The following is a 15,828-nucleotide window of genomic DNA, read 5'->3' as shown; positions in this document are numbered from 1 at the left end:
CATTACAGTTTTTCACATTCTTTCAAAAAATTTAATTCCTAATTAAATGTACATAATATACAAATATTCTAAGTTCCATAAAGCACAGTGACTGTAAATATATATTAATTCATTTGTTGTTGTTTTAAAAATACAAGTTATTTTTTGGCGCTCGAGTCATGTGACTTGGTTCTTCTTCTGTTGCGCAATTCTTCTTCACCATATAAATGGTGAAGCGACACTACACCCAGCAGTTCATCTATGGTACTGCAGCAAAAATAAAGCAGAAAGCAGCCGCTGCCCTGATTTTAACATGAATTTACAACATTAAACAATGTTATTAATTGTTACTAATCCTTTTTTGCAATACTGTATATGCTACACACATTGTGTTTGGCACGAATCTCTAGACAGTCTATATTTTTTTTTATTTTGCTTCCCCTGGCAAGAATCTCAAACTCTGTCTATGGTATTTGGTCTCTTTCAATCTATCTTGGACTTTAGTCTCTTTTCTCTTTTCCTCGTGTGTGACGATTTCATCAAAACAAAACGGCATCATTAACGATTCAGTCACATGTGAATAAAATCGTCGTAATGACTTGTATGCACGACTGTAAAGAGCAACTCATTAGGTTCCAGAAACTGCTGGAATTTCTCAGATAGAGCAAATATTAGCGGCGTTACAAACATTTAAATCAACATGTTCCCCAAGATATGTTCAGGGTCCCTGGGAAACCCGGACATGAGTTTGTAAAATCTGACTGGATGGTCCCGACAAGACGTGAAAAGAGGACATATCTGGTTAAATCCGGACGTATGGTCACCCTAGGCAGTAGTCATGGGGTCAGGAAGCTTTTATCTGAAGAGCAAATAATTAAAGTCTTTTTCCCCCTGCGTAGCACAAGCGTATGTGCGTGTGCACGCGTGTGTGTGTTCACAGATTACCTCTACTATTACCTCTCACACACGCACACGCACACACACACGCACACGCACACACACACACACACACACACACACACACACACACACACACACACGCAATTAATGACATCCTCTGCAGAGCACGACTGCCGTCGCCACGATAATGCTCCCCAGCACTTATGTCATCAACGCGAGACACAAAGAAGAGTGAGAGACTGGTGAGCTCATGTCTGAAGCAACATTACATTACAAAAAAAACATAAAAAGCTACAGGTGAGAGAGAGATGAACAATTGAAGGGAGGAAAAAGGGACGATTATGATGGAAAAACCAGGGGGTGTGGTATTTATTGCATCGGATTAGGGCAATTACTGTATGCTATGTTTAAACTGCTAGCCTTAATGCTCAATTCTGATTGTTTTTTGCTCAGATCTCATTTTTGTTTGGCAGTTCACAATACCATTTAAAATGTGCTTCCAGTGTGAACCGTTTGTGGCTACGAACTGACCCGCATTCACGTTTTTGGAGAATGAATGAGAAGGTGCAAAGGGACGAGGCAAAAGAAAAAGAGGGCCAAATATTTAGTTTTGGGTTTGTGCAGTACTGATTTGATTTTAAACACAGAACAGTTTTGGTATGAACCTTCGCATTTTTGTCAAATCATGTGTACCCCCTCTTCATATCATAAGTACCCCCTCCATAATTTCATTTTTTTTATAATTTGTGGAACCCCCTAACTGTGTCTCAAACATTGGTTCCCCAAAGGCTAAATCTACAAAGTCAAAACAGTGAGTGGAATTTAAAGTGGATTTATTTTAAGAAAATACTTATCAATACAACTTTTGTGTGATTACTTCAATAGTAAGTAAATACGGTCTCCAATATAAAATGTAGCTAAATGTCTCCTATTGTCTTGCTGGGCAGAATGATGACGTGTGTCACTATATTTATGTCAACGTACAAAACGTGCATTAAATCCACTTTGGCTGTTCACACTGAGATCACATTGAAAAGAATCAGATCTGTATGGCTACGTTTACACTGCAGGCAAATACGACTAAAAGCCGATTTTTTTGTCCAAATGCGACCTGTATCGGATCTGTTACAGACAGTCTGAACAGCACAATTTCTATTTTTTCAAATTTGACCCTGGTCACTTTCATATGTGGTCCTAAATCCGATACCAATCCAATACAGATTTTTTTTCAATACGACTGCAGCCTGGACGGCCGAGGAGCTTTCTATCCGACTCCTACGCCATCGCCATGCAAAAATGTCATAATTCTAAGTCCGAGGAAAAGGCGCGTGAAAAAATAACAGCCTTAAAGTTATGTAGTGCTGACTTCTGTCAACAGACAGTTCTACACTGGACGCCTCCATATTTACTTCTGTAAACATTGTACGTACCTGCGGTGTCGTGTGTCACCTTAGGACCTCTTCTGTGCGCGTGGGTCACTTCAGGGTTGCATTCCGTTCATAGTCCAAAATGATTGTAGACACATGTAATATGTGATACCAACGTTTACCCAAAAAAAAAAAAAAAATCTAATTTTTTTAAAATCCGATATGCAGTGTGAACGTAGTGTATCTGATTCAGGACCACATAAAAAAGTGGTGTAAATCTGAGTTGAAAAATTCAGAGATGGGCCAGATTTAAGTGCTGCTTCTAAGAAAAAGCTACCTGGTCACTTGAGTCCTCCGGACGACACACGTGAAGTGGAGTCCGCCAGGCCAATTAAATGTGAAACTCAGATTTTACGACTGCGCGGACTTCTTTGCGTCGTTGGTGTTAAAAATAAACACCAACCCGCATTAAATGTAACACCGACCTGCATTTCACCGCTTGGTGAAACAGAGCAGGAGAGATGAACACGAGCTTAGATGAGAGACTGGCAGATGAGCTACGACAGCAGAAAAAACACGTCCCAGGAGTACAAGGACTATAGAGAAGCGCTAAGAATCATGGGACATGTAGGATTTAAATGTGTGTAAGCTCTGAGGAGAGCGGATAGTCCGCGCAGAGTGCGTTGTGGGCGGGGTCCGCCCGAGTATGTTTGAGGCTTTAGGCTGATGTGATGAGACAAAGAAACAAGAATATAGGCAGTGGGAGAAGAGCAAACAGGAAGAAGGAAACCTTAGCACTTGTTTTAGATTTTTGTGCTGATTACTTTCTTTGGTTGAAATCAAATAGCTTTGATATCAAAGCAAAATATAACAACAAAAACCGCACTCCCACTCGCAATCAAAGAAATGTAAGAATCAGGTGTCTCCTGCCAACATCAGACAATCAGGGAAAAGGGTTTTTGTTATTATTCTGTAAAAGATGATTCACACAGAACTGAGGATCCTCACCAACAGATGTACGAGAATACATCCTGATTGGACTCGAGTGGACACAATCACCACCACGGACCATTCAGATAGAAGAACTGGTCAGGAGCCAATTTCAAGTGAAAAGCTTTGTTTCATCTCCAAGGTCAATTACTGTGGCCCACAGGCAGGAAGGTAGCCAGCAAATGTTGTGTTAAGCAGCGGCCCAGTTGGATTTCCTTGACATCTTTGTGAATTATCTTCTGGAGCCAGAGCGATGAACTCTCATCAAATATTTATTTCCCAGTCACTGTTACCTCAAAAATCCTCCTTCCCAACTGTCAAAAATGTAACATCCAATACAAATTAATTACACATTATTTCACTGAGAAAATCTTCTTGGTTTTCCATCGATTCAATGACTAGAAAATCAGATTAACTCATTAACTGATGAATTATTATTGAATTCTGTGTTTAATTTGGCGCTAACCTTTTCGCGTGTGCTGGGGAATGGACTTATTACCTTTGTCCCATTTTTGCCCCTTTTCAAAAAGTTCTGTCACTTTTTTTTATACTTTAGCTACCTTTTGCCAATAAATATCCCTTTTGTTCCTACTTTGTGTAAATTGTAAAAAGTTCTTTTTGACACATCCAATTTTTGGCCTTTCTTTAATATGTTTTGGCCACTTTTCATTAATTTTTCACTTTTTGCCCATTTAAATTACCTTTAGTCATTACACACCACCTGTTTCTTCTTTATTTGCCCATTTTTTGGTGACTCATGACTGCTTTTGGCCCATTTTAGTCACGTTTCACTCTTTTCTTGCCACGTTTTTGCCACTTTTGGCCACCTGGTACCATGTCTGCCTCCACTTGCTCATCAAAAATAACTATTAAAAAAAACATAGCGGCCCGGATCGGCCCACTTTGGGTCGACGGGCGGCCCACCGGGACAAAGCCCGGTTTGCCAGATGGCCAGTCCACCCGTGTGTGTGTGTGTGTGTGTGTGTAAATGGTTGACTATACATGACAGAGGAAAATACAATATCTTCAAGGCATTCATGTGCTGTTTCCAATCCATGTGTGTTAAATTACCATCAGTAAATAAATGGGGAAAGAATTGCACCGACAGACAGTGTAACAGTGAATAAGACTAATTTATGGCTACACACAGGCGTACAGTACATTATGCAAATGAAAAGCAATGAAAGAGGTAAAATCAGGAGGGAGACAAAGAGGTTGACAGATGAGAACATTGATTCTGGGCGACGTCAATATGCCACTAAATCACTTTTCCAAGGAATTGGAATATAAACATACATGCGCATTGAAGTCTTTGCTGTCATCTCTCTCTCTCTCACACTCTCTCTCTCTCTCTCTCTCTTACTCATATCAAGTCACACAGAATTTTCCAGGGGATTTGACACAGAGGTTATTATTGCTGGGCTCTCATGCAAACTAACATAGATAGATAGATTAGGACACATTATTGTCTCTTAGATTAGTAAAATGATGTTATAATAAGGTGGTCCTACAATCAAACCAGCTAGGGTGACTATTAGGGCTAGGCAATATATATATTGTTTCAAGATATATCGAGTTTTCTATTTTGGCGATAAAGAAAATGACAATACAGTATAGCCAATATTGATATATATCTATATGTATCTATAAGATCCTCCTTGATGATAAAACCTCCATGGAGGTTCAGAGAGGGGCTTGAAAATGAACGAACCACTGGGAGAAACATTGAATGTAGGAAGTTATGGTACATTTTTCAACATCTGGTCTAGACCTAGCATGGGACCATGGGATGCGAACTTTCATAGTTATTTATTGAAGTGTATATTTAATTTTTTTGCCTTGAGTTTTTTAATTATTTTAATTTCTAGGAGATGTTTCCCATTGTTTTAATGATTAAGAGATTTTAAGAAGGTATATATGACATTTTGTTATAATGCATAATAAAAGTGATTGACCAGTCATTTTTTTAAGTCCTATTTATCTACTATATTTTATTTTGCCGTTACATTGTAGATTCAAGAAAACGTTGCGTTTTTGGAAATCTAAATATGGTCACCCTAAAACCAGCAAACATTCTGCTTTGTCCTTTTAGGTAAAGCTGTGGTTTTAAAGGAATGTCCCTGTGGTGAGTAAAGCAGGTGAGCTGGGGTCAAACAGGTCTCTCCTCTAAGGAGCCCCCCAGTCTTTACTCTTTTTTTCTGTTGACATGTGGAAGCTCACACCTTGCCAGAGGCAAAGGATGAACCCAGACTGATCCCGCTCACCTTTTCTCTTCACATCTTTGCATTTCAGAGACTTCAGCCCCGTCTGTGTCATTGAATGTCATTGACACTGATGCTCAACTTCAAGCTTCATTTGCACTCTTGTTAAAAGAAACAAATATTTGGAAGATTTAAATAACTAAATTAGACATGAGTTCAGATTTGAGTGAAATAACAACCCTCAAAAAGTTACAGGTTGTACCATCTTTGGGACCACTTAGGCAAACCTATAAGCAGAAATGTGAGTATGTTTGAGATTCATGCCGGGGTGGGGGGGGGCAAAAGAAAAAATAGAATTAAATATAAGAGTCCTGCCAACCACAATGTGTGTAACATATACAATAATGCAAAAATAATTTGTGACATAATTTATAATGTTGACTACAACAAGGTGTGTTCACATGCTGTTTCATTCATGATAAAACCAGGCCAGCGGGCGCTTTCTGCTTCATTTTTGCTGCAGTACCATACATGAACTGCTGGGTGCAGTGTCGCTTAACCATTTACATGGGGAAGAAGAATTGCACACCAGAAGAAAAACCAACCTAAAGTCTCAAAAGTTTGGGACCATTTCACTGAAAACTTATACTACACACCTGAGGTAGAACTACCACCTGTGACATGAAACACGTTATACATTATATCAAGAATTGTTTTTTTTTTTTTTTTATCAAATGAATTTGAGAAAACTGTAATAAAAACTTTTGACCACAAGGTGAGGCAATGCTCCCCCTGCTCACCTGCAAACTCTGCGCATGATTTTGGAGTAAAAAGATAAATATTCAGATTTGGTCAAATAATAAAAAGCTTTCCAATAAGATTGCTTAAGGACAGAAACATTCTGACATTTGTACATGATTGTAGAATACAGTGAATAAGGAATATAGCAAATTATGTTCATCAGGGAAAATATGGCCAGAACCAGAAAGATAAGCATATTTTTCAGCCAAATGTTTAACTTGCAATTAAAGAGGCATTCTATTGGCTAAAAAGGTGCCAACTAACATTGCACCAAGCCATCACCAAGGACCAGAGGTAGGCAATTTAGCATCTAGACCAGAGGTAGGCAACTTTTATCACTGCACGGTTTGACAGCAGGGCCACATCATCCACATTAATGTCAGCTTTTAGAATAATGACCAATCTGAGCATTAACACAGGAAACAAAGTTTTTTTTATCGTAATTTTGTGTGTTTTTCTGTCACTCTGTGTATGTTTGTTATCTCATTTGTTGTGCGGCATTTTGTGCATTTCTGTTGTATTTCTGTGTATTTGTCCTGTAAAATGTATGTTTTTTGGAGTCAAATTGTGTATTTGTGTTGTCATTTTGTGTCTTTTTTGATGGTAATTTTCGTGTATTTTGGTTGTCGTTTTACTTGTTTGCTAGTACTGTTTTTTTTTTTTTGGGGAGTCATTTTTGTTGTTTTTCTTATGTTTGGTGGACTTTTGTTGTACATTTTTATAATATATAATACAATAGTCATTTTGTGTATTTTTGTTGTCGTTTGGTTTTGTTTATTGTGTTAATTTTTGTGTAATTTTGTTGTTGTTTCGTCCTTTTTTTGTAGTAGTTTTGTGTGTTTTTTGAGTATTTTCTGTGTTTTTCCTGTATTTTCCTGCAATGTTGTAATTCTTTGTATTTTTAATGTATTCTTGCTTATGTTTTGTGTATTTTTCTGTCATTTTGTACGTTTACTTTGGGGGCCGCATAAAATTAGACTGAGGGCCGCCTGTTGCCCATGTCTGATCTAGACATACAATTCATAGACTGAAGTGCCTTATCTATGGATTTTTCCAGGAAAATACTAATTTTCTTGGATAAATACAGAAAATACGGTAATTTACAAATATAAAATGTAGGTGAAATGTTACTAAATTGATCGTCATCTACTTTATCTTTTATTTTGGAAAGCAGATAGCTCAGACAGACCTGAAATCCCTTCTCTTTTCTTTCAGAGCTTTCTGATATTTCCAGAGACAAGGGAACACTGCGTTCTCCACTAAGAAGGTCAAAGGACCAATTCCTTGAGGATCAACGGATTGACAGCGGAGCAGGTGCAGACCAGGGGGCTTCTTATATAATATTAGTGTAGAAGAATATATAAAAAAAAAAAACAATGGCGCAAAGACAAAAGGAAAAATAGCATTCATAGTAAACCACGTGATTGTTAAAGAAGGCAAATGTTAGTATACAAATCCCTTTAGCTGGAGATTCTAAATTGTCCTTTAGTTTAAGTGGGTTGGTGCTCACAGGCTGATGATTATCTTTTGGATAATACAAAGTGCTGCACTTAAAATAATTTATGCTGGACTACTTATTCATTTGTGGTTTCGCCTATTAGAGGTTATTACAGGCACTGGATATTACCAGTAAATAATGCTTGAATGGTTTCTTAAGAAACAACTAATTCCTCTCTTTAAACTTGTTTTTTTTTTTTTTTTCATAAAAAGAAATATTTTTTCCATCTAAACAATTTTAACAATATTGTATGGAATCACATTATTATGCAGTTTAAAACATCTATCAGATAACTAATTAGGCTAAGCTATGGTAAGCTGTTAGCTAAAATAAGCTAAGTAAAGTAAAGCTAAGAAGAAGCTAAATGCTAAGCAGTCAGGTTTTAATATTTTAAATCTTAACCAATACCATAGAATATAATTGTAACAGATGGTCTAAAATAAACCAAGTTAAGTTAACCTGCGCTAGGCTAAGCTAACAGGCGGAAATACTGTAAGCTTACTAGCTAATGAAAGCTAATCAATCTAAAGAATGTGAGTGAAAAAAAATAAGCAAATCTGAGTGAAGGTACAGTAATATAAACTAAAATTTAAACACAATACTTATTAATATTAATTTAATAAGCCAATACAAACAGTGAGCCATCAAATACTTGCCATTGGTAAAGTAGAAACTAATTAATTCCTATCTTTAAAACTTGTTTTTTGAATATAAAAAGAACAAAGATGATTTTACATCTTATTTTCAAACAATTTTAACATTATTGTATATAATTACATTATTATGCAGTTTATCTTTACTCCTCTATACCTAATTAGGCTAAGTTATGGCAAGGAGTTAGCTAAGATAAGCTACGTAAAGTAAAGCTAAAGATAAGCTGAAAGTTAAGTAGTCCGGTTTTAATGTTTACAATTTAAAATGATCCAATACCATAGAATATGAGTGTAACAGGTCTAAGATAAAGCAAGTTAAGTTAAGCTGAGCTAATCTGACTAGGCTGAAACACTGGAAGCTAGCTCGCTAATGAAAGCTAATCATGCTAAAGATACTTAGTGACAATATTACAAAGTAAATAAACTAAACACAATAATTATTTAATATTAATTTAATGAACAAATACAAACACTGAGCCATTGAATACAGTTTGCCAACACTAAAGTAGCAACTAACTAATTACTCTCTTTAAAACGTGTTTTTTTTAAATATAAAAATAACAGAGGTTTTTTTCTAAGCAGTCTGGTTTTAAGATTTAAAATATTCCAATACCATAGAATATATTTCTAACAGGTGGTCTAAGATTAACCAGAGCTAGGCTACACTAACCTAACAAGGCTGAAATGAAAGCTAATGGAAGCTAATCAAGCTAAAGTGTAAAATGTGAGTTAAGGTACACATAAACTAAGATTTAAACTAAAGTTAAACACAATACTATTTAATAGTGATTAAATGAGCCATTGGATACTTGCCAATACAAACTAAAGTAGCAACTAACTACAATAAATATACCAACGAGTGTAGCTATAAAGTTGGCAATTGAAACATGATATCTAACAAACAATTTAAGAATATCTCTTATTTTCTTTGCTTTTTTTTTAAATGAATACACTTGGGGTCGAAAAAGGACAAAAAGAGAGAAGAAAGTGACAAAACAAAACATTGAACACAGTGAGTCCTAGGTTTTTCCTCTGAGTTTTGTCCAAGTACTAGTTTTGAACAACAATTGAAAGGTTGATTATCTAATACACAAAGAACAGGGTTACTATTGCTACAACACATCTTACAAACACAATGAGTACGTGTTTGTGTTGTTTTCACTTCACACATCTGGCACATAGAAAAGCCACAATCTTTGTTTTGCTTCAATTTCTATACATTACTGCCAGCTGCATGAGAGACGATGACTTGTTGCCACGGTGCTTCGTTTACAACCCAATGCAAGCCTTAGATCTATACATGGCTTTGCTTTCGTTTTTTGACTTTTTGGGGGTTTTTTTCCTTCTGAAAGAGACACTAACAATCGTATGTTGCACACGACACAGCCATTTCATTCTTTGTCAATTATCATACACCATCAAATCAACTGAATAACAAGAGAACAGGTTAAATTGTGCACAGTTTGAGCTTTTTTAATCACAGTGGGGTGAAATAATGCTATAATTGCTTAAAATCTTTGACCACAATAATGCAAAGTAGCATCGGTCAAAATGTGAATGTGAATACAGGTTGATGGTGAATGGTATACCAAGCAATTGGCTACTGCAAAAAGAGACCATGGACAGAAGCGTGGACATAAAACGAGGATAGAAATTGCAACCCACCTGACACACTGTTCTGAATTTTTTTTTAGTTCTATTGATTATTTTCATTATTTTTTCCACTTGGTATGTTTCAATTTGACATTTTGTTTCTATCTCTGCATGTTTGCAGATTAATTTGTATACATAGTTTTTTGCATTAGATTTCAAATTGCTGTTTTTGTAATATTTATTTATATATTATCCTATATTAATATTACAGTTCAACATGTTCTTAATGCTGAGGTATGTTTGTTTTTTGTGAATTCTTAATTTTTTTTATTAAAAAAACAAAAACAATGAGGTCTAATGGTAGGATAGTTAACAATTCTATGTGAAATTAAGTAAAAAGTACTGTATATCGCAGTGTATATTATAACAAAAAGTGCTAATTTAAATGAAAGTGGGTTAGATTCTAGTATACTAAATCTAGGGATTAGTATTATTAGTGTGAAATAAAGCTTTTAGCACATACTAAAAGTAAACTTATAGTATACAGTACAAAAATTGGGCCAATTTAGTCCCAAGAAGTATTGAAATAGTACACTTTGAAGCATACTGCTAGATCATTGGGTAAGAATACTTGATAATTAAAAGTGTACTGAGCAAAATATACTTAAACTATACTTATTGTATACATGGCGTAATGTAATTGAGGTATTTTTTTTTTGTAAGGAAAATTATATCTAAATGACACAAAAGGTTAATATAAATGTCAGTGCCATCGTAAAAATATCATAATTCACACTATACCTGAATATATGAAGGACTAGCAAACAGACGATTAGCAGCTCAAGGATTCTAAGCATTCACATGAATCTTATCTGTTCTGTACTCACCGATGAGCTCCTTGTTCCTGATATCCAAGGCCATGTTTCTCAGAGCGGTGGCGACGGCACACACCACTTTATCGTTGTCTATCCTCAGTAACTCCACCAGGATGGGGAGGCCTTTCTCCTTACGGACGGCCGCCCGGATGTACACCGACCACTGATGGGAAAAGGAAATTATTTCACGTAAATGACAATAAAATCCTAAGAAACAGCAGCTTTTTGGAACATTAATCAAAGTCAGGGTTGGGGTCAATTATAATTGCAATCGTGTAATTGATAATTAAGTACAATTATGGCGTTATTATAATTTTAATTGTGTGATTGATAATGAATTACAATTATGGCATTATTATAATTGTAATTGTGTGATTGATAAATACAATTATGGCGTACTTATAATTGTAATTGCAATTTCAAAAAATCCATTGCGGTCATAATCGTAATTAAAGAGTAATTGCCATGACATTTCTATAAAAATTGTCGTCTATGTACAGTTCTACACATGTGTAGTTAACAGTTATTAAAATATGTTTCATATCAAGCTTTCCCACATTTCACCATTTAATTTTTTTTTTTTAATTGACAGAAAAAGGACGCCCACATCATAAATATTAAAACCTATATTTTTATTGATTATGAAGCCTAACAAGATAACCAATAGATAGGAAAGAAATTAGATGATATGTATTTGTTTTAAGAGTATTTTACAGCTGATTTACGACCTGTTATCATAAGAGATGCTAACAGAAAGCTAACTTTTAGCTTTATTTCAGGCTAAGTGATTGTGATTAATTGAAATTTAGTAATTGAGAATGTAATAGTAATTGACTTTCTGAGGATAGAAAAAATATTGTAATTGAATTGTAATTGGAAAAAATACTGGTCATTGTAATCGTAATTGAACATGGGTAATTGAATACTTAATTCTAACTGAAAACCCTGGTCAACGTACCCCCTTACTACAACACTTTGCATAGAAATCTTTGTTTGAGCTCAAATATTTATTAATTATTTTTATTTTTTTACTGCATTTCAGTTGAACTACAATTCTTTTTCACAAGGTAAAAGTATTGAAATAAAGTTGTTTAAAATTGTGCTTTAATTTAAAAAAAAAAAAGAAGAATTAAAACATTTACCTATTTTAATCTTTCAGAAATCCTCTGTACACCCCCATTTGAGAAACACAGATTTACATAAATAAATTCAAGTAAAGGGTTCATAGTTGTAGTTTTTAGAATCAAAGAAAGGAGCTGATACATTCAAGTACAAGATGAGAGCAATTTGGGCTTTTTTTTTAGGAACTCATCGGTAATAAACCGAGAGAAAAAGAAAATTACACAAACTGAGGAGAAATTTTGAGCACAGAGACCATTTTATACTTCCTCAATGACTATCGAGGGAAGCTAAAATTGAACACTCAACCCTGAAAAGCATAGACTCAGCCATGTTTTTGGGTCAGCTGCAGAGGACGGGGGAAACCGTTAAACAGCACCCGGGAATTGATTATTAGACAATAGAAGCTGAATTTTGATGTAAAATTAAGCAAAGATTTGCTAAGAAATTGTGTTAGAGAACGGATGAAATGTGAATATATAGTACATGGGGGTCATTTTGTGCCCCAGTCTGTAATAGTGACAGACTAACATGCATTTTAAGGACAGTGGGAAGAACCTGAAGTACACAAAGAAAAACCAAATATTGGGAGAACATGCAAACAATGCTAAAACTTTTTTACGCTTTCATGAAGAGGAATTTTAGACGTTTCGATTTTGAAATGTGTTGCAAAAACATACCTGGTCACATGACCACTTTTCTCCGAGAAAACATGACGCGGTATGTGTAAACAGAAGAGGAGACCGGGACATTTCTTAGCAGCGTTATAAGGAGGTTTGGAGCGTCCATTTTCCTGTGGCAAAGTCTCGCGAGATGAGATTTCACGAGAGTTACGAGGCTCCTGCCTAAAACAGCCTTCAATGGAAACATGTTCAAAGCACAATTATACTTTGTCGACATTAAGAAATATCGCTTTTATTTTGCGAAAATCTGTAATGGAAACCCAGCTACTGAGATGTTAGTGTCATTGATGTATTGTTGATTTTCAAAGTCTTGTTAAAGCAGCTTAAGATGATATTTTGTTAACCAGATAAAAACAAAGTGTAGATCTCATAGATCAGAAAATCCAAGATCTTTACATGAAAAAAGAAGTAAAAGGTTTAAACGCCGCTCAAAAGTTTGTTTTCATCTCCATTGTAAACACTCTCTTATTGACATTATCGGAAAAGTTTCTTGCGTTGCATTGTGGGATGTGGAGTCCCATAGACGGATGAGAAAAGTGTTTCTACTTCATTCTTACAGTGATCTCATGTGTTTCTTTGCCAGATAAAAAGGACAGTGACCTTGTTCTGGTTTGTTCCCAGTCTTCCTCGCGTGACATTCAAAGTCGGCCGGATGCTGATCATTCGGCAATAGCCCCAAAATAAACATATGCCATTGTTTTGCCTGAACTCTCAGTCCATGAAAGCACCATACATGTGTCGGGAAGTCACTTTGTCAGAGCTTTTGTGGACAAACAAAAAATCACAGTATGAACTAAGAAAAAGAACACTTCTATGCATCGGACAAAGCCTGCACACAAAGTCACAGATATACATCAAAGGACACGCTCTTTATTCCCTAAAAGCCACATCCTTCAATCACCTAACTCATGTAAAGTCAAAATATTGGAACTATTGGAGTTTCTTAATTTGCTCATTTTTCAAACAACGAGTGTTGACTTTCCGTCTGACGCAGCCTTTTCTTCTCCATTTCTTTTTAGGTGATTGTTCCAAGGTCATACTTCCTCACTTTCAGCTAACTACCCTTATATAAACCTCCCTCAAGGCCAGAGCTGCCAAGGCGCTCCATTACAACCACGACTCATACATTATTACCATCTGACTGCCACCATCACTCAGCAGCTGCTGAGCTCCAGCTCTCCCGAGCGGGCCGAGGCCTGGAACCATTACATCAAGGCCGAAATTGCATTGTTACTGAGGAATATTTGGTTTTATGAAGCGCATAAAAATACGAGCTCAAAACATTTTTAAGTCCTCCAAATGAGCTCTGGAGCAAATAATGTAAACATAGTTATATAAACGCCTTAATGATTCAGAATCTGCTGCACTGCGGGATTAAAAATTGGAACTCATAACTGTTAAATTTCTCCATTATTGATTAGATGCTACAATGTATTTAGAGAGGGATCAGTCTGAGGAAAACTCAGTACTACATAGTGTACTGTATTTAAAACTTGGGCAACTAGTGGCCCAGGGACCACACGCGGCCGGAGTCTGATTTTTTTGCGGCCCCTGAAGTAAAAGCACAAAACACTCAAAATGACAGAAAAACACACTACACAGCAAAAATACACAAAATAGCTCCAAAAACTTACAGATTTATTTTTAAAAAAAAAACACATATGGACAACCAAAAAAACAAAAACGGTCAACAATTATACACAAAAAAGGGAATAAATGAACAAATATATACAAAACATCAAGAGAAATTATTCCAAACGCACAAAATGACAGAATTGTACACAAAACTGAAAATATACACAAAATGACTCCAAAAAAGATTGAAATTTACAGAAACAAGACAAAAAGTCTACAGAAATACACAAAACAACATATTACACACCAAAATAACTTAAAAGATTTCCCAAAACGTCAACAAAAATACACAGAAATGACTAAAAACACAGGAAATGGGAGAAAATAAACAAATTTGCAACAAAAACACACAAAAATTACCTGAAAACACTCCAAATGAGAGTGACAAACAAATAACTTTAAAAAAATGTCTGAAAATGAGAGAAAAATACACAAACTGACAACAGAAACACATAAAACACTTTATTATCTCCTGTGTTAATTTTCAAAATACTGGTTTGAATGTTGATAATGTGGTGATCAGACAATCACGTTTTTGTGGCCCCTGCTTTGACAGACGCTGCCCATTTTTGGTGTATGTTATACACACAACCACACTATTCTATTAATAAAGTCATTTTGATCAGGTTGGGTTTGGGGAGACACTACTGTATTTGTATTCAGAAACAGGAACGTTTTCCTGCCAGTCAAGAGTGAAAGGGAGAATCAGGATGTATGAGGAACATAAAATGAAAATAAACCACAGTATCCACTTGTACCTTCAAACATACAATTTCAATAATTTCCTCAATTATGGTACATTTGGGTAAAAAAATAACTTTTTAGAGATATAATCATATAATGTTACCTTCCAGCTGCCTGCAGCTAGGTTCTGCAGCGCCCCCGCCGCCCCCTCCAGGGTGTCTGGATTGGAGCACTCAGACAGGAGGGTGAGGTAAGGCTTGACAATGGTTGGGTGCCAAAGCATCTGAACCCCTTTGGGAGGCTCCGCTGTGTCTGGAAATGGATCAACACCATCCCACTGGGAAAAAGAGGGCAGTCAGTGTAAACTATCAGCCTTTTTTCAAAAGACAAAAATGTCTCTGTTAAGAACCAGAAACCCCCCAAATAATGACAAAGAAATGTTTCATTGAAGTTATCAAGTCATAAAATACTTGTAATGCTTCAATGTGAGAAGTTTTAAATGTTAAAACAACATTTAGTTCACTTTGGCACATGCAACACACATGGTGGAACATCATTGGGGTTGTATTACTCGAGATCGGTCTTTTGAAGGTCTTAGTCTTGTCTTGACCAGTAGAGACCAGCACTGATCTTCTTTCTTCAACTTCATCATCCTAATCATACTAACCATAGGAGACAGTATGTACTCATTGAGTTTGTAGTGCATAGTATGGAGTGTGACATTTCGAAGACAGCCTTGGTCTTGGTGCATTCTGGTCTTGGGTAAGTCTTGGTCTTGGATAGTGTGGGTGTGACAAAGTAGGTGTGAACACACCATTTGTCCCATCAATTTCATATTGTGTACTAGTTT

At 35.9% G+C, this 15,828-nt stretch overlaps 1 protein-coding gene across 3 annotated transcripts in view; it reads right to left on the bottom strand.

Annotated features, from left to right (window-relative positions):
* Positions 1-15,828, bottom strand: part of ctnnd2a (catenin (cadherin-associated protein), delta 2a) — a 350,952-nt gene that overhangs the window by 42,822 nt on the left and 292,302 nt on the right. For all 3 annotated transcript variants that reach the window (XM_028434803.1, XM_028434804.1, XM_028434805.1), the window contains 2 exons: positions 15,142-15,315; positions 10,870-11,020 (listed from right to left, as the gene is read on the bottom strand). In XM_028434803.1, the coding sequence (XP_028290604.1) occupies positions 10,870-11,020; positions 15,142-15,315 (325 nt within the window). The remainder of the gene's footprint in view (positions 1-10,869; positions 11,021-15,141; positions 15,316-15,828) is intronic.

The sequence above is a fragment of the Gouania willdenowi genome, chromosome 20, assembly GCF_900634775.1.
Source record: "Gouania willdenowi chromosome 20, fGouWil2.1, whole genome shotgun sequence".
Classification (NCBI taxonomy): domain Eukaryota; kingdom Metazoa; phylum Chordata; class Actinopteri; order Blenniiformes; family Gobiesocidae; genus Gouania; species Gouania willdenowi.
The sequence above is the reverse complement of the archived record's forward strand: the minus strand, read 5'-3'. Positions and strand labels throughout refer to the sequence as shown.